Source organism: Macrobrachium nipponense, chromosome 20 (assembly GCF_015104395.2).
Source record: "Macrobrachium nipponense isolate FS-2020 chromosome 20, ASM1510439v2, whole genome shotgun sequence".
In the NCBI taxonomy this organism is placed as follows: Eukaryota; Metazoa; Arthropoda; class Malacostraca; order Decapoda; family Palaemonidae; genus Macrobrachium; species Macrobrachium nipponense.
In genome coordinates, this window is record NC_061089.1 from 46079548 (window position 1) to 46099076 (window position 19529).

The window sequence follows — 19529 nt, forward strand, 5'->3', positions numbered from 1 at the left end:
ATCAATTTCTTCTTACGTAGTAAGTTCTTTTTGAGCATGTGGAGGGCATACCTCTTTAACAAAACATCTATATTTTTATGCTCGCTTTACAAAATTCCAGCAGTAGCAGCAAATGCATTAAAGGGCTAACGTAAAGTAGGTAACATTATTATGATCATGTATGACACTACATCTCATTTTCCTCATTTGGATAATAAAAAACAGATACCTGACCGTTTCTCTTTTATCTTGTAGTGTTGTGAAGCACATATGCGTAATTCCAAATTTCCACCTTTCACTTTCCAGTTTATTTGGCAGAGGTTTGACATACTCATATATCTTTCAGTATGTTTAGCTGTGATGTTTGAAACCAAATCCCAACTAAGTGAACACTGTCATAAATTTTTTATTTTTTGCTAATCAAATGTCGAATCATTACGCTCACTTCCTAATTCACTTTGTATTATTATTATTATTATTATTATTATTATTATTATTGTTATTATTATTATTATTATTATTATTATTATTATTATTATTATATTATTGTTATTATTATTATTATTTGACTCCATTCTGAAAAGCTATTTTCAAGCAGATTTAAATCTAACCCTACTATACCACACAAGAATTGGATTTCCCCTAGCTTAATATACACAAAGTCCTGGTGTGTGACCAAGTGTGAATGAATGACTTAGAAAAAATAAATGAAACCGAAATAACTATAATATTCAATGTTTTGTTTCAACGTACCTATACTGCAAATATTGCCAATCTGATCTCACTGGGCCTAGTTAATTTTGACACAGCTTGAACTTTTATATCTTCCAATACAAGCATAAAATAACCTGTGTCCCTTTCACTCCGTCTTTAGCTAAGACTCTTCTAGAATCTTCTTCTTCTTCCTAGCTTAAACCTATTTTTATGGGGTCGCCGTTGTGAATGAGTCGTCTCCATCGATTTCTGTTCTGTGCCTCGTTCTCATTTATACCTTTTAATACTATATCTTCCCCTACACAATCACGCCATCCCTTTCTTGGTCTTCCCTTCTTCTTTCTACCCGGCACTTCCATTTCCATCGTGACTTCCAACATGACGTTCCCCACTTCGTAACAGGTGTCCATGCCATCGAAGCCTTCCCTCCTGTATTTTCTTCGATATTTCAACTACCTTTGTCGATCCTCTTATATACTCATTTCTAATCCTATCTTCCCTTGTTACTCCCGACATCCATCTCAACATTCTCATTTCTGCTACATCCATCTTCTTCTCTGTTTTCCTCATACTTGCTGTTTCTGTTCCATAAAACATTGCTGGTCTGACCACCGTCCTATGAAACTTTTCCTTCAATTTCAGAGGACCTTCTTGTCACAGCTATTCCATCCTGCCTGAATTCGATGTCTCAGTGACAGTCTCACCTCTAGAATATAGTGCAAATAAATCAACCACGTAGATTCTTATACAAAATCTTGGATATGGTGTAGGACTGGTTTCGAACTCGCACGTCTTCACATTTCATGCCATTCAATACAAATGATGTCTAGCCTAAAAGCATATAATGTGTGTGGACAGTAGTGGATTTAGGGGAATGCCGCCCCTGTGTAGAAACAAAAATTTTACAAGGTTCCATTGAACCTCCTGTATTACTCTCCCTTTTTATACTTTCCATCCATTTTTTTCTCTCTCTCTTTTCCCCTAATCCCCTAATAGACGATCAGCTCAGGTCTGTCTGACAGAAATAGGACATCCATCCCATCAATGAAGCACGTTCGAGACGTCATGAAAGGAATCTGCAAAGAACTTATGACTTCATGTAATTAGAAGAAAACGAAAACCACAATAAACGAAATGATAACAATGAAAATTAACAATTTCCTAATATATATATATATATATATATATATATATATATATATATATATATATATATATATATATATATATTAGGAAATTGTTAATTTTCATTGTTTTATTAAATATATTAATTTTGAATGATCCATCAACTCTGTGGATGAACCAATGATGTTGATAAGGATTAATGTAAACATCGCAATTGCAAAGTCACTGATGCCAATGCCTTCTGTGCTCAAGCTTACTTGCTGAAACTCCTTAACAGGTGATGTAAATGTCGTTATTATTACCATAATTACTCTTAAATTTGTGTTCTTTAATTTTTAAATATTTAATGAGTTTTATTGGCACAGTGCCGTCCTCAGATGCTGTCATAAAAAACAGCTGATCTAAGCGAGTGATCTTTCGGACGGGGGACACAGCACGGTAATCTTACCATCTACCTGTATAGCATATCCTATTTAAACCCTTCATCGGTAGGATTCTGTAAGATGCATGTAAGCCTAGACAGTGACTTGTCACAAGTAGGAGGAAAATTAAATGGGAGTTAAATGTTAGTATAGAATTTTATGAGAGATGTTGTTGCGAAGTAGGGTACCGGTAGGTTAGTGACCACAGTCAATTACCTATTTTATATACCTAAGGCTAGCCTAAGACGAGATGGGTATCTTTAAACGATTTATTTTAAATCTAGAGGCAGATATTGTTCAAGGGAGATCAAGATGTTGGACAGGTGTATGGGAAGAGATCTAGGCTAGGTACCTAGGTAATTAAATTTAAAAGGCAAAAAGCAGTTGACAGCTGGCGAGCCTAAGAGGCACTGCAAAGAATACTTAAGTAATATAATGCCCACCTGTGCTGGGTAATATAATATATGAACTGGATATTGGTACGGCAGCCGTATCCCTGATTGCTATAGATATTGGTACGGCTGTGAATTGCGCATCGCGAACCCTTGTTTACCGCCTCTGGCATATCAGTGACAGCAAGAAAATGACGATCTAGTTTTTGCTGAAAAACAGATGTTATCAGGTTTCAACAAGCTGAAAATGGCAATAGCCTAGTGTAGACATCTATGAAGAGTCAAACTTCCAGAAATTGTATATCCGTAGGTCACAAACAATCGAATCGGCCCTGAAAAGAGCCCCGAAGAGGAGATTCAAAGAAGATTTGAAGCTTAGCTAGTAAGGTTGCAGCAGTCAGTAGTGCATCCAATATGGGAAACATGCTGTTAATATAGACCTGATTTGGATGATTACTTACAATTGATTAGGCCGTTTACCAGAGGATCGACTTTGGTAGTTTTCCTTACTACCATGAATACAGAAGAGCACGATTTCTGTGTACTTCAAGTCTGTTTTGAATCTCCTCTTCGGAGCCCTTTTCAGGACCGATTCGATCATTCGTGACCTACGGATATACAATTTCTGGGAGTTTGACTCTTCGTAGACGTCTATGTATTGCTTTTTTCAGCTCGCTGAAACCTGAAAACATCTGTTTTTCGGCAAAAACTGATTACGCGGTTCAGAGGAGATTTAAAGATTTTAAGTACGCAGATAGATTAGTTTAGTTGTATTTTTCATCTATAGTATAGTCAAAATCTAAGTATGTGTTAAGTATTATTGTGATTTTTTTATATTTTCATTTACTGTCAAAATGTTTTGGTACTTTGGTTATGACAGTATGGTGCTTCACTTTGACATTTTGAATTGAACATGTTCAGTGAAACAATTCAGTTCGACTATTATTACTACTGTCGCTGATCTTCTAGTGCGTACCTACAGTGGTCCCCCCCGTATTCGTGGGGGATGCGTACCAGACCCCCCGCGAATAGTTAGAATCCGCTAATGTTTGGAACCCCTATAAAAACGCTAAAAACAGCCTATTTTGTTAGTTAAAACTTAAGAAAAACCACTGAAAATTTTCATAATTGGTTTTTTTAATAGTTTTTTCACAAAAAGTGCATTGTTCCGACACGGCATACAAACCTTCGGTCCTTTTACAATAGGAAGGTACTAGCGGCAGCTGGATAGGTCGTAAGCTTTCGAACAAGGGGTTCGGTAGTTAACTGCTTGTCCAGACAGACGCGCGCGCGCGACTGGGAGGTAAACAAATCACTTTTGCTTTCGGCCTCGCGGTGGGATGGACTGTTTGTTTCGCGCTCTCTGCCCGCTTCTCGTCGTTTCTTTCTAAGTATTTGGTTTTTGAATTGTGTGTGAAAGAGTTATTGTAAGTACAATTATTCTCTTTTTTCATATTAATTGCTACCTCAATTAGTTATTATGATGGAATCTCCTCGCCTCGCTACCCCACGGAGACTTTGCCCTGGGTATCGAAGGGCGTAAATGCGGGAAGTTCAGATCGTTCCCGGAGATTGACCCTCATATTTTATGCCTCGGTGTCGGGGGCGCGAATGCACCCGAGCCGAGCCCTGTGATGTGTGTAATGATTGGTCGGAGGCGCAGTGGACTTTGTATGAGGGCAGGAAGAAACGAAGGCCTGCAAAGGAGTCGTCGGAAAGCTCTCCCGCGACTCCTTTGGGTGACGGACAACTTCGTCTTCTTTCCTGCCGCCCGCTCAACTTCCATGTCTCGCGCCTTCCCCTTCGGGGGGGGTTGTCTAGGTCCTTCTCTTCCCCTGACTTGTCGAGTGTGGAGGAGGGCTCTAGATACCCTGACGTCCCAGGTTGTACTCTGGGTCCTCTATCCGTTCGTCTTCGGGCGAGCGGGTAGAGGGATCCCCCTAATCACCCGACTTTTCCGCCTCCTCAGGAGTGCGGTTGCCGCGAAGGATGACCTCGGACAGGTGTGGGCATCGTTGGGGTTGGCAGGGGCGTGCCGAGTGTCCAGGGGCTGCTCTACCATCTCGCTGCGCTGTGGCGGTCACCCATGCAACGGTCTTCGACCACCACCACCACGACCCTTACAACACCTGGCTACGCTTCACCTCCTCACCTGGTGTACACCCAGCACGCGGTCCTCTGTGACACGCCTACATCGGTGCAGGGGCCAGTCGCCGTAACTCGGGGGAGTGTGATGCCGACCACCTGGGTTTGCCGTGCTGCCGCGACCGACTTCGTGTGTCCGAAGAGCTCGCCCTGGACCTCCCACCCGGTACCTAGGATGTCTGTGCCGCTGTTCGACCACCGTACCGCCCACACAGTCTGCCGTACCTGCCGTGACCACCGCTGCTGTACCTGTACCTGCTCCTGCTGTCTCGTCTGCCGTTCCTGTGATGCTCGCACTGCTGATGTTGTTCCTGTTCCTGGCGCCGCTGCTCCGATGCTGGTCTGTTCGGACGGTACGTCCGGGCCCTGTTGCTTCGGCAACAGCAGCCCCGGCTCCGTCCTGGATGACAGATCTGACGTCGGTCCTGAGGAGGTTGACGAAGAAGAAGAAGAAGAGGAGGTGTCGTCGTCGTCTCATCGTCTTCTTCGTCGTCGTCGTCGTCTGCCGCCTCTTCCCCTTCTTCTTCTAAGGCTCCCCCGCCGAAGAAGAAGAAGGTCGCCTCCCCCCCCCCTAAGAAGTCTCCTTCGGGAACTTCTAAGGGCCCGTCTCGCTCTGGTGAGACGGGGGGTTCTTCCGCTGGTCGCCCTGCTCCTTCGGGAGCAGGACCCGTCTCTTCTCCCGCAAGGAAGAAGACTACGGGGACCAGAGGGGGTGCCGGCTAACACCGGCACTTCCTCACCTGCTGTCAGTGTTCGGCCACAGCAGCAGGGTCCGGCTCGGCCACTCGTTCGCGAGAGGGTACCGAGTGTACGGTCGCCTACCAGCGACCGTGCAGCCAGGAACCAGACCTCTGAGTCCGCTCAGCGTCAGGTTCACGGCACGGAGCGGAAAGACTGGTGACAGCCGCTCACGCGACTCTCACCAGGCCAGCTCTCGCTCTCGCGGCGAGCAGCTGGCTACCCGGCTGGCGGCGTGACGGTCATGACCGGCCACGGGCTGAGGCTGGGAAGAGGTCCCCCCGTTCGCCGGCACCAGCCACGGCTGGTACCAGCGAAACTGACGCACCGTGAGGATACGCACCGATCTCACCGTGACAGTAGAGCTCGCCGGTCGCCTGACCGTCGCTCTCACAGAGAGCGATCGGGTACGGCGACCAGCACCAGCTCCTCTGACACACGAGACCGGGGGGCCGCTGTTCTCGGTCCAGCCGTTCTCCACAGCGAGACGGCGAGACTAGGTCTGCAGCTCGATCGCCACCGCGGGTTGGCGATCGCCTGCAGTCCTCCAAACCCGCTGGTTCGACCAGCGAGCGAGGAGAGAGCGTCAGGTCTTCCTCTCCCATACCTTCAACCTCCTCAGGTTATACGGGAGGGGCGAGGTATTGAGGAGGTGATCGTGAGGGGTGCGCCCTCTCAGGATCCCGCCACCGCGTCGTACACACCAGGCTCGGTTCTCGGACCAGCCAGGTCGTACGCACAGGTGGTTGGAGGAGACCGAGAGGGGGCTGTCGCTGCTCCTCTCCTTGAGGGAGGAGGGTCTCGGGAGGTGCTCCTGTTCGAGGGACTGGACGGTCCAACTCCACAGGATGCAGTCACTCCTGAGATCCAGAGGAACTTTGCCGAGGTTATTGCGCTGATTCGTCAGCACAACGACCTCGGGGAAGGATCGCCGCTCCCACCATCCGAGCCCACGTCCCGGCTCGAGTCGTTCTGGGGCCCGAAGAGGGAACCAGACCGACGGTGGGTTTGCCGCGGTCGGAGCTTGCGGACTCAGTGCTGGACCAGGTTGAATCGCTTGTCTCCGGACAAGACGGTTCGCTCAAGTATGGCAGGTCGAGCAAGCTGCTTCCACCTCCTCTGCTACGACAGCGGCGGTTTTACGTGCCATCGGAAGACCCGATGCCGCCCAAACAGGTGAACCCGGAGTTAGCCAGGCTGACTCCGGGTGTGTCTCTGCAGCAGCTCCTGTCCGAGAACCTGTGGTTCTCGCAGCAAGAAGGCACTCGGGCCTGGAATCTACCGCCATGGCAGCTTTCCAGGCCGTCTCCTGGCTAGATCTGTGGCCCTCACAGTATCTAAGGTCGCAGCCAACTCCGGGGGAATTTAATCTCCCGAAGATGCTCGGCCTTCAGGAGACTGTGCCAGTCTGGAGGAAGAGCCATCTCCTTCCTTGCCCACCAGACGGTGAACCTGTGGGCAACCTGGTTTCTCCGACGAAGGGACGCTGTCCTTACTCGGGTTTCCAGGGCGGCCGGGCGTGAAGCGGCGTTGGGACTTCGAAACGGACCTCTACGGAGTTCCACGTCTCTCTTCCCAGGAGAGATGGTGGACGCTGCGGTGGACAGACGGCGCACTGACGACAGTGACCGTCTGGTTCACCAGGCAGTCTCGAAGGCTTCTGGGCAGCCTCGGACTGCGGCCAAGTCTAAGAGCTCGGCTAGCGCTTCCTCGGCGGCTAAGACGGTTGCTGCGTCGAAGCCCCGGGGAATGACTCTGTCTTCTTCGACTTCTGGCAAGGGGGGCCGTAACCAGCCCTCCTCCCAGCCCTCCTCCTCCCGTGGAGGCTCTGGGAAGAAGTCGAAGAAGGGGGGGAACGCTAGGGACGGCGTTCCCCCTCACCTGCTGCCGGAAGTGGGGGGGTGCCTGGCCAGCCATTGGGCAACTTGGCAGCGCTACGGCGCCGAGACCTGGATTGTAGATATCCTTCGGGAAGGATATCTATTACCCTTCGATTCTCGGCCACCCTCACCTCCAACCCGGTCCAACAGCAGTCGTACGTTCCAGGGTCATCGAAGGACGTAGCACTGAGACAGGAGGTCAAGACCATGCTGAGCAAGAGAGCTGTAGAAATCGTCACGGATCAGTCACCGGGCTTTTACAGTCGACTCTTCCTGGTGGAAAGTCTACGGAGGCTGGCGCCCGGTGATAGATCTCCTCCCCTCCCCTGAACCGGTTTTTTGTTGCGCCAGACCCGGTTCACGATGGAGACGGCACGCTCAGTGCTCGACTCCATCAGGGAGAAACGATTTCATGCTTTCAGTGGACTTGAAGGATGCGTATTTCCAAATACCCATTCATCAGTCCTCCAGAAAGTACCTCCGCTTCATCCTCGACGGGACGGTGTACCAGTTCAGGGCACTTTGCTTCGGTCTCTCAACCGCCCCACAGGTGTTCACGCGAGTGTTCACTCTGGTGTCTGCTTGGGCCCATTCGCACGGGATACGTCTGATGAGGTATCTCGACGATTGGTTAGTCCTGGCGAGCTCCCGCTCGCAGTTGCTACGGGACAGGGATCGACTGCTCGAGTTCTGTCGCGATCTGGGGATCGTTGTGAACTTCGAAAAGTCCGATCTCGAGCCCAAGCAGAGGATGAAGTACCTGGGTATGCTGATCGACACGGTAGCAGGGCGAGTCTTTCCCGCAGACTCGCGGATCAGCAGATTCAGGGAGGCAGCCAACCAGTTCCTGTCTCGGCAGGAACAGGCGGCTCAGAGATGGCAAGTCGTGATCGGACACCTGTCGTCACTCGAGAAGTTAGTCCCTCACGGGCGTCTTCACCTGCGGTCTCTTCAGTGGAGACTAAAGGGGTGGAGGGTTGGTCACAGGCGACGGATCCCCCAAGCTTTCCAGCCTGTTCACTGACACAGGAGGTGAGGCAGGACCTAGCCTGGTGGCTGGACGACAGGAACCTCTTAAGAGGAGTGCCCCTGCGCACTCCCCCCCCCGGACATGCAGCTGTTCTCAGACGCATCGACCGAGGGATGGGGCGCACACCTGGAGGAGTTGCTGACTTCAGGAGTGTGGGACGAGAACGACAAGCACCTTCACATCAATGTACTGGAACGAAACTCCAAAGGCCAGCGTTTCCTCGCTCTCCAAGGATTCGCCAGGAGCCGCTTGATGGGAACACTCAGTGGTGTTGATGTGCGACAACACCACGGTGGTGGCCTACGTCAACAAACAGGGGGGACTAGTGTCTCTCCCGTTGTACCAGTTGACTCGGCAGGTGCACGAGTGGGCCGAGGCACACTCAATAGAGCTGTCGGCACGCTACATTCCAGGGAAGAGGAATGTAGTAGCAACACGCTCAGCCGTCGGGATCAGGTGATAGGGACCGAATGGTCTCTACACCAGGACGTGGCGGAAAGGCTCTTCGACCTGTGGGGCGACCAGTCGTGGATCTGTTCGCCACCCGGCACAACAGGAAGCTCCAGGTGTTCTTCTCGGCCGTGCCGGACCATGGGCAGCTGCAGAGGACGCTCTTCAACACCCGTGGGACAACCTCTTCGCCTATGCCTTTCCCCCGTTCAGCCTGATTCGCAAGGTGATCAGTCGAGCACTGGTCACCCGAATCTCAGGATGATCCTGGTGGCTCCAAATGGCCACAGGCCATTTGGTATCCGGACCTGCTGGCTCTTCTCGCAGGAGAACCGAGAGAGATTCCCCCTTGGCACAACCTTCTCGCCCAGCCACACGTCGAGCGGTACCACCGAGCAGTCCAGTCTCTACGTCTTCACGGCTGGCTGTTATCCACCATCTCTTGCGAACGAGAGGCTTTTCTCGTAGCGCAGCAACAGAGATGGCTGGAAACGTCCGTCAGTCCTCTGCAGCTGTGTACCAGGGGAAGTGGGCCGTCTTCTGTGGTTGGTGTCGTAGACGGGGTCTATCTCCTCTCAGAGCCACTCTTCAGCAGGTAGCGGATTTCCTCGTGTTTCTTCGCCGAGAGAGCTCCTCTCAGTCCCCACAGTCAAAGGATACAGAGCCGCCTTGGCGCTCGTCCTGAAACTGAGGGGATTGGACATCTCGAACTCGTTCGAGATCTCCTTGCTTATGAGGAGCTTCGAAAGGTCTTGCCCACCCAGGGAACTCAGGCCCCCTGCGTGGGATGTGACTCTCGTCCTTAGGAGTCTGACTCGAACGCCGTTCGAGCCACTCCGAGAGTCGTCAGACAGGGATCTGACCCTCAAGACCCTCTTCTTGCTGGCCCTGGCATCGGCGAAGAGAGTAGGGGAACTTCATGGTCTTTCCTATGATGTACGACACTCCAGGGGATGGGGATCTGTGACGCTCGATTTCGTCCCGAACTTCGTTGCGAAGACTCAGAACCCGTCGATCCCTGACGACAGGTTCGAGTCATTCACGATTCCCTCCCTATTGGACTTCACCGATAATGATGCGGATGAGATGCTGCTTTGTCCTGTGAGGGCGCTACGGCGCTATCTGAAGAGAACTCGACACCTCAGGCCTGAGTGTCGACGCCTCTTCGTTAGCACCGGGGTCACCAAGAAAGAAGTATCCAAGAACACTCTTTCTTTCTGGCTGCGTGAGGTCATCAGGAGGGCGTATGAGGCTGATGGTAGTGACGACATCCGTACGTCCCGTCCGAGAGCTCACGAAGTCAGAAGTATTGCCCCGTCGTTGGCGTTCCGTAAGAACTTCTCCGTGGCGCAGGTCCTGAAGGCAGGGGTCTGGTCTAACCAGACTACCTTTACGTCCTTCTACCTTCGGGATATTGCCCACAGGTCCCTGGATACATTTTCCTTGGGACCCGTGGTGGCTGCTCAACAAGTTGTGTAGCTAACCCAGACCCTCGCAGGCCTGAACAGCATCGAGTCCTGGTGTGACTGTGTGGATGGATGTGTGAGTGAGTGAGTGACTGGCTCTCTCTTCCCATCTTTTCCTTCCCCTCTACCTGTGGGCAGAGGGTCCATGGTCGTCACTACGCTGGATGAGGACGAGATGCAGGTGAGCTATATGACAGAGACCCCATCCCTATCCTTTCACTAAGGGGATAGGATCGAATATCCATCCACCCGTTTCCTTCTACAAGGGGGGTGAAGTGGATGCCTTACAACGAGTCAAACCCATGACTTTATATTTGCTCCTGTACAGGAACAAGTTCTTACATTGCTGGTACGAAGAGATACGCATGCCTCTCTCTTAGTACTCGGTCCAGAGGTCTGACCATTGATCCTGCGGTGCACACCCGATCAATCGGACAGAGGCTTGGATCCCTCCCTCGCTCTTACGACCAGGGAGGCTTCCAAGGTTGGCGAACACAGTCTGTTCACAAAAGACTCAGATTCCACCCACCAAGAAGTGAGTTCTTCTATTGTAAAAGGACCGAAGGTTTGTATGCCGTGTCGGAACAAATGACAATTTGTCCAAAATTGCATTTTTCCTAACTATACAAACCGAGGTCCTTTTACACATAGCCCCACCTCATGCCACCCCTCACTCTGCAGTTTTTGCTTGGGCCAAAAGCAAAAGTGATTTGTTTACCTCCCCAGTCGCGCGCGCGCGTCTGTCGGACAAGCAGTTAACTACTGAACCCTTGTTCGAAGCTTACGACCTATCCAGCTGCCGCTAGTACCTTCCTATTGTAAAGGGACCTCAGGTTTGTATAGTTAGGAAAAATGCAATTTTGGACAAATTGTCATTTTATGATGAAATTGATAACAAAAACCAGGAATTTGTGGATATTTCTCATAGAAAAATACCGCGAATGCACAAATTTTCCGCGAATAATGCAGGGAAATGTTCCTGAGAGAAATCCGCGAATGTGTGAGTCCACGAATCCGGAGAACGCGAATACGGGGGGTCCACTGTATAGCTCTTAGCAACAGTGTACGGCAACTGCTGCATGATTAGCAAACTGCCGTACCTACAGCAAGTCAATAGCGCAATACGGCACCATGACAGAATCTGACATACCCCCTCTACACTGTTATTTGTACGGCAGGAAGTCTGAAATTGACGCATGCGCAATTCACTGCCTTACCAATATCTATCGCAATCAGGGATACGGCTGCCGTACCAATATCCTGTGCCTATAATATATGTACTGTACAGTACAGTACATACTATCAATGAGCAGACCTTTTACAACTGTGCTAATTTCTCCACAACCACACACACACACATAAGTGTCAACATACTTTTTGTATGTTGACACATGAAAAATGAAATAAGATAGGATTACTGATAATTCATTTTTTTTCAGAGGAGCGACAGGAATTCATTAAGAGGTGCTAAAAGTGAAAGATTTGGAGAAAGACTATAAGACAGGAGGCTGAAGCAGTTCAAGTTAGCACATACTGATAGGAACCCATTTAACCATGATATTCTTATTGGTGACAGTAATTGATTTGATAGTGGCTGCTCCATATCCTTCATCATCGCCCATTCAAGGAGATAAAAACATTTCGGAAATAAGCCACAGTCAGTATAAAGGTAAGGGTATTTGGTAGCTGAGAATGATTTTAGTGAAGCATAAGCTACCTTATTTTATTTTTTCATACAATAGTGAATATGAAATTTCCTATTTTCGTGGTTTATTTCACTCATATTTATCTTCAGATTCATATCAGGTTGTTTGTTGTGTTTTACAATGGTTAAGGCAACCAGAGTTATCTTGTGTTATGATCAACACAGAAAGTACATTTGTGATGTCTACCGGTAATATGATTAAAAATTTAAGCTTTTTTATGCTTTGGTTGAAAACGTACAGATATGTGCTTTACTTTTGTGCTGTCTTGTTATAGATTAGTACTTACTGGACGTATTGAATTTTCTACCCTCTCTGACAGTCATATTAAGTAATCTTACAAGCAAATTGAAAATGTTACCAGTCACATTAGAAGCTACAGATTATGTAGGTGCTTGAAAACCATACCAATGAATTATGTACAATTAATCTTCAGTAGAAATGCTTTTAGTCATTCTCCACATCCAGAATTAATGTCAGTTATTAGCTATTGGTTCCATACATGGAAGATACACCCATAACTGTTAATTTCTTGTGTTTTTCATTCTGTGAAAACTTATCGTATCCTGAATTCGGTAGTACGTACTTATGAAAATATCTATGTTTTGAATTAGTTTCTTCATGGTACTTTATTCCTAGTTAAAGCTTAATACAATCCTGTGACAAACCACAACTTGGAAACTCATCACAGTACATACTATAATGATTTTGTACATGAACTTTCCTGTCAGATATATACTTAGCTATACGTCTCTGACGTCACGACAGAATTCAAAACTCGCGGCACACGCGACAGGTAGGTCAGGTGATCTACCTTACCCGCCGCTGGGTGGCGGCTGTAAGAACCAATCTCCCTTTCCAGCCAGAATTTTTCTGTCGCCGGTGACGACTACACCTGTGGTTGTTACCTCCTGACAGCTTTATTCGATTCTCGTTGCCGTGGATTTATTTGGACTGACTTTCGGTGAAGTACCTGATCTTGTTGGCTTGGCATACGCATTTGTGGATTGTTTTTGGATATTGATTTGGATTTTTCTTTGATTTCGAGATGTCTGAGTTAGAGGTTAAGAAATCTTCTATGTTTAGGGTGTGCTCCATGGATGAATGCAAGGTGAGACTACCGAAAGCTACGGTAGATCCTCACACAGTTTGCTTTAAATGTAGAGGGAAAGAATGTTCTTTTGTTAACCCATGTAATGATTGTGTGAAGTTGGATGAGGGTGAAATGAAGGCTCTTTCTTTCCTACTTGAGGAAGCTAGAGAAAGACAGGGTGAGAAAGGCTTCGTCTAGGAGTTCTAGTAAGTCTCGTATTAGCGAGGTAGAAGAAAATCCTGTTGTAGCATTAGAACCTTCTCCAGTTTCAGCTCCTGCGCCCTGCATCGAACCTAAGGATACGACTACGGAAGTGGCAACCATGAGAGCCACGATCCTTAGCATGGAAAAGAAGATTCGTTCGTTGCAAGGTAAGAGTAGTGAAGGTGAATTGTGCAGTGACCCCAGTGCAGTGGAGGGTGCGTCTGATCGGCTCCTTAATGCTTCCAGGCCTAGACCTCTTCCAGACTCCCAGTCCCAGTGGAGGAGGAAAGTCAACAGCCGCAGGAAGGTTAGGGAGAACTGAACCCCCGATCAGGCGTCCCCTCGGTAGATCCTGATGTTCGTACCCAGGCTGCCCTTGTTCGCGCGTAGAAGGAGGTATTGCGCCAATGCTTCTCTTCTTCTTCCTCACCTTCGCCTAGAAGAGGATGGAGCGCCTCGGATTCTTCGCGACCGCTGAAGAGAGCCTGGAAGGCTCCTGGCGCCTTTCCTTCCAGCCCGGAAGTTTTTCCAGAAGAGCCGGAAGTAGAGATCAAGAAACCCAGGATGGAGCAGGAGTTCTCGCCTCATAGTAGGCTTCGAGCCTCTTCTCCGGTGGAGGATTTTGCAAGATCTCCAGCTCGAATTCTTGCTGGACTGCAAGCGCAGATTTCGGCGCTGGCGGGCTCCTTGGCAGGAGGAACACGTCGGAAAGACGTCTCTCTCCCTGTCAAGAAGTCTAGGATTCCTTCGCCTGTGTTACCGTCTCAGTCAGAGTCGGTTCTCTCTCCTGTATCAGCGGATGGAAGGAGGCGCTCTTCCTCGGCAGACGCTTGTCGTCTTCCAGGCGTCAATCGCCCAAGAAGCTTTCTCCTGGTGACTACATCTCTCCAGTAGGAAGGGATCTAGCGCCTAGTAGGCGCTCGTCTAAAGACAGGCGTACAGCCTCGTCTTCTCGCTCATTTCCGAAGATCCTTCATTCTCCGGATAAGAGAGCCTACTCTTTGATGGATTCGTCAAGAGACAGGATCTCGCCTTTTGTTAGGCGCCTTGAGCCTAGTAGGCGCTACTCCCCAAGTAGACGCTCTCCCGCTCCCAAGCGCGTGCGGAGGATAGGCGCTTTCTCCTGATAGGCGCGGCTCTCCTTTTAGCCGCTCTGTTCAGGACAGGCGTGTAGAGCCTGAAAGATATGTCTCTTCTGGGAGACTACCTTTTGAAGAGACACACAAGTCTGGATCGAAGTTTGTGGAGCATGGTACGACGCCGGTCACCTAGTAGGCGACCTTCTCCAGGGCTTCGCTCTCCTGTAAGTAGGCGCCAAGAGCCTAGTAGGCGTTCGCCTCATGGTAGGCGCAGCTCGCCTGCAGCCGCTCTCCTTTGAACAGGCGCATGGATCCTGTGAAGCGCCTTGAGCATAGTAGGCTCTCCTCTCCTAGCAGGCGCTCCCCTTTGGAAGCCGGGATTCTAGGAGTAGGATTAAGGATCAAAGAGCACGCACTCATCAGAGTAGGAAGGACTCATTCGAGAGGAGCTCTCCAGAAACTTTGGCTTCCCCTGATAGGCGCCAGTCTGCTGCTAGACACTCTATAGACAGACGCATTCTTTAGAGAAGGCTAACTGCCCTCGTAAAGAAGCGGAGGGTTCTTCAGTGGATGAAGTTGAACCTTCAGAAGAGGATTTGGTGAAGGACTCGTCAGTTTCGTCCTATAAGATCCTTACAGATCTCCTTCTTCAAGAGTTTGGAGACTCCCTTACTCCTGTCGCTCCTCCGTCTCCTCTCTCTTTATTCTCGACTTCGAAGAAGACGAAAGTTTCCTCTTGTGTGAGGATGAAGCCAACCATCTCAATGAAGAAGGCTTTGAGAGGTTTGGTGATTGGCTGCTTTCTAAGGAAGAGAAAGGGAAGACGTGTTTTCTTTCCCTCCTTCCAAGCTTACGGGCAGACTGGGGTGGTGGACGAGTCTGGAGAACCCCTAGGCCTGGGTCTTCCTTCATCGGCGGATGCGGACTTCTCTTCTCTGGTAGATGCAGCACGACGCTCGGCCTCTTTTGTTCTGCTAAGACTACCTGGGCTATGAAACTAAGCTTGACCAACCCCGGCTGCTGAACGGAAAATGTTTAGAGTCTGAAGTCTTCAACTTCCTTGACTGGTCTTTGGGGGTCTTGGCTAAGAAGACTCAGAACCCGGATGCTATTTCGCCAGAAGATCTCAACAGTGTCCTAACGTGCATTGATAAAGCAGTTAGAGATGGATCGAGCAAAATAGCCTCACTGTTTGGAGCAGGGATCCTTAAGAAGAGATCAGTCTTCTGCTCTTTTCTGACTAAGTCTGTTTCGCATGCCCAAGAGCCTCTCTTCTGTATTCGCAGCTCTCGCCTCTGTATTTCGAAGAAGATAATACAGGACATCTCAGGATCTATCTCTGCGAAGGCGACTCAGGACATGCTCGCGCAGTCGGCACGGAAGCCTAGGACCTCCTTCCAGACGAAGACGAAGAAGGAGACTCCAGCTAGACAGGAGCCCTTTCGAGGGGCCCTCCTTCTAGAGCCTCTACCTCGAGAGGTAATAGACCTTTCAAGAGAGGTAGATCCTTCTCACGCTCTGCCAGAGCTAAGAAGAAGTAGGGAAGTAGTCCTCCAAACAACAGTAGGTGCCCAGGCTTTCTAAGATTCTCGGAAGCCTGTGCAAGAGAGGCGCGGACAACTGGTCCCTCTCGATTATCCGGAAAGGATATCTGATTCCTTTACGGAAAGACCACCGTTGACAACGACTCCGAGGGAGTTGGTGGCCAGGTACAGGGATCCCATCATGAGCCTTGCTTTAACACAAGCAGTGGAACAAATGTTCGAGAAAGAGGCTATAGAGCTAGTGAGCGACCCTTGCTCAGCGGGCTTTTACAACCGCCTCTTTCTAGTTCCAAAAGCCTCAGGAGGATGGAGACCGGTTCTGGATGTAAGTGCCCTGAATTTCTTTGTAGAAAAGAGGAAGTTCGCCATGGAGACGACATCCTCAGTGTTGGCGGCCCTTCGGCCAGGGGACTGGATGGTGTCCCTAGATCTTCAGGACGCTTACTTCCTGTGCCTATCCATCCTTCTTCAAGAAATACCTCAGGTTCATGATGGGAGGAAGGATATTCCAGTTCAGGGCTTTGTTGGCTTCGGCCTTTCAACAGCCCCTCAGGTCTTCACAAGGCCTAATGAAAAAATGTAGCAAGATGGCTACATTTGGAGGGAGTCAGAGTGTCCCTTTACTTGGACGACTGGCTAATCAGAGCCAAGTCGCAGAAAAGATGTTTGGAGGACCTACAAAAGACCCTTTTCATGGCAAGTTCTCTGGGACTTTTGGTGAACTTTCAAAAGTCTCAGTTGATCCCCAGTCAAGATCGTATCTATCTGGGGATTCGGATGGCTTCTCTGGATTTTCGGGCTTTTCCGTCTCCAGAAAGGATAGCCCGAGGGTCAGAGAAAGTCAAAGCCTTCCTAGAGAAAGAAGTATGCACAGCGAGGGAGTGGATGAGTTTGTTGGGGACACTCTCCTCGTTGGAGCAATTCCTTTCTCTAGGAAGGTTGCACCTCAGACCTCTCCAGTTCTTTCTACATCGAAACTGGAGGTGTCGGTCGCAAAACCTAGAGTTCTCCTTCGAGATCTCAAGGGAGATCAAGAAGGACCTCTCTTGGTGGGCCAACCCTCTCAGGTTTGCAGAAGGGATGTCCCTTCACATTCCGAACCCCAACCAAGTGTTGTATTCCGACGCCTCGGAAACAGGTTGGGAGCAACACTCGGCTCAAGAGAAGTGTCAGGCACCTGGAAGAAGGAACAGGTGACCTGACACATCAACAAGAAGGAGCTGATGGCGGGTTTGGCTAGCTTTGAAAGCTTTCGAGCCCCACGTCCTAGCTTCAGCAGTACAGATCAACTCGGACAACACCACGGCCCTGGCTTACATCAGGAAGCAGGGGGGGACTCACTCTTTCTCCCTGTACGAGACAGCAAAAGAACTTCTGCTTTGGGCAGAGCAAAGGAGGATTTGTCTTCTTACCAGGTTCGTACAGGGAGAAAAGAACGTCAGAGCAGACCTCCTAAGCAGGAAAGATCAAGTCCTGCCTGCAGAGTGGACTCTTCACGAGGATGTTTGCCAGGACCTGTGGAAGCTTTGGGGCAAGCCTCTTATAGACCTCTTCGCCACAGCCAAGAATGCGAGGATAGCCAACTACTGCTCTCCGATATCGGACCCGAGGGCAGTGTCGATAGACGCGTTTCTACTAGATTGGAAGGGTCTAGACATGTATGTTTTTGCCTCCTTCAAGATACTGGGAGACCTCTAAAGAAATTTGCAGAATCGGAGGCAGCAAGGATGACGCTGGTAGCCCCGTTCTGGCCGCACAGTATGGTTCACAGAGGTACTGGAATGGTAGTGGATCTTCCAGAAAGAAACATTACCACAGAGGATCGATCTGCTCAGACAACCCCACTTCGAGAGGTATCACAAAAAACCTCCCCGCTCTAGATCTGACTGGCTTCAGACTGTCAAAAGTTTGGTCAGAACGAGAGGCTTTTCTGCAAGAGTTGCAACGGCTATCGCAGCAGCAAGAAGGCCTTCTACCCTTAGAGTCTACCAATCGAAGTGGGACGTCTTTCGGCGATGGTGTAGGAACCATCACTTTTCCTCTTCCAGTACCTCTGTGACCCAAATAGCTGACTTCTTACTTTTCCTTAGGGAAGAAAGTGGATTGGCGGTATCAACCATTAAAGGCTATCGTAGCATGCTATCTGCAGTGTTTAGGCACAGAAACTTGTAAACATTTCAGAAGGATAAGGACCTTCATGATCTAATAAGATCGTTTGAAACATCCAAGAAGGTTTCTCCAGGGATTCCGAGTTGGAATCTGGATGTAGTGCTACGTTACCTGAGGTCCAATAAGTTCGAACCGCCTCAGTCTGCCTCGTTTAGAGACCTCACGAAGAAGACGATTTTTCTCATGGCATTGGCTTCCGCAAAGAGGGTTAGTGAACTCCATGCACTAGAAGGAAATGTGGGATTCAGAGGAGATGCAGCTATCTGTTCGTTCCTTCCTTCGTTCTTGGCTAAGAACGAGAACCCCTCAAATCCTTGGCCTAGGAGCTTTGCAGTCCAAGGCTTGTCTGCATTAGTAGGTGAGGAAGCAGAGAGGTCGCTTTGCCCAGTACGAAGTTTAAAGTTCTATCTACAGAGAAAGAAAAAACTTAAGGGCAATGATGTCAACCTTTGGTGCTCTGTAAGAGATCCAAGGAGGACTCTTTCGAAGAATGCGCTTTCTTTCTTTATCAGAAGCCTGGTGAAAGAAGCGCATGCGATATGTGATGAAAGTCAATTCAAAGTTCTTAAGGTCAAAGCTCATGATGTAAGAGCTATTGCCACGTCATTGACTTTTAACAAAAACATATCCCTGAGTAATATTATGAAGGCAACATTCTGGCGTTGCAACTCAGTCTTTGCAAACCACTATCTGAGAGACGTCAAAATTACGTATGAAACGTGCTTCGGGTTAGGCCCGTACGTATCGGCGGATTCGGTGCTGGGGCAGGGAGCTGAGACATATCCTTTGTAGTATATATTTTTCCCCTTGTTAGGTTGTAAGTTTTTGGTTGTTTGAAAGAACATGCGGGTAGGCATGTTTTTCATTTCGTAGTCTAACAATGATTAGATTGGTTAGGTGATCGGTTTATGTTTGAGCTCCTTGCAATGATAGTGGTTAGGTTCTGTCATATAAGTGGGCGAATCCCCGTTGACAGATCCTGCTCGGATTCTATCAAGTAAGCGGATAACCAAATCCCTTTGATAGACCCAAAGAGTCTGTCAGCTGTAGGTCACGCCCTCGCTGAAGCTCTTAAGGCAACGCAGACTCATAGACAGTAACTACGAAGTCTTCTGCCTAAACAGGTAAGAACCAAGGTTGTATTTACATCCTACAACTAGTGTTGTTTTTCCCCTTTTTTCCATATTTATATTGCTGTCTCTTTCCCTCCACCAAGGGTGTCAATCAGCTAAGTATATATCTGACAGGAAAGTTCATGTACAAAAATGTTATTGTTAGTATACAATAAGGTTTTGTACATACTTACCTGGCAGATATATACGATTGATGGCCCGCCCAGCCTCCCCTCAGGAGACAAGGTGAAGGAAAAAATTCTGGCTGGAAAGGGAGATTGGTT

At 48.9% G+C, this 19529-nt stretch overlaps 2 protein-coding genes across 7 annotated transcripts in view; both read left to right on the forward strand.

Moving 5' to 3' along the window:
- LOC135225612 (elongation factor-like GTPase 1) overlaps positions 1-19529 on the forward strand; it is a 145040-nt gene that overhangs the window by 19973 nt on the left and 105538 nt on the right. The gene's annotated exons all lie outside the window — the stretch shown is intronic.
- LOC135225586 (acid sphingomyelinase-like phosphodiesterase 3b) overlaps positions 1965-19529 on the forward strand; it is a 40184-nt gene continuing 22619 nt past the window's right edge. The window contains exons 1-2 of one of the 5 annotated variants that reach the window (XM_064264868.1): positions 1965-2095; positions 11781-12010. In XM_064264868.1, the coding sequence (XP_064120938.1) occupies positions 11896-12010 (115 nt within the window). In that variant the 5' untranslated portion in view covers positions 1965-2095; positions 11781-11895. Of the gene's footprint in view, positions 2101-2168; positions 2328-11780; positions 12011-19529 lie in introns of those variants that run through there. The other 4 variants (XM_064264894.1, XM_064264877.1, XM_064264885.1 and 1 more) reach the window with 4 other exon arrangements.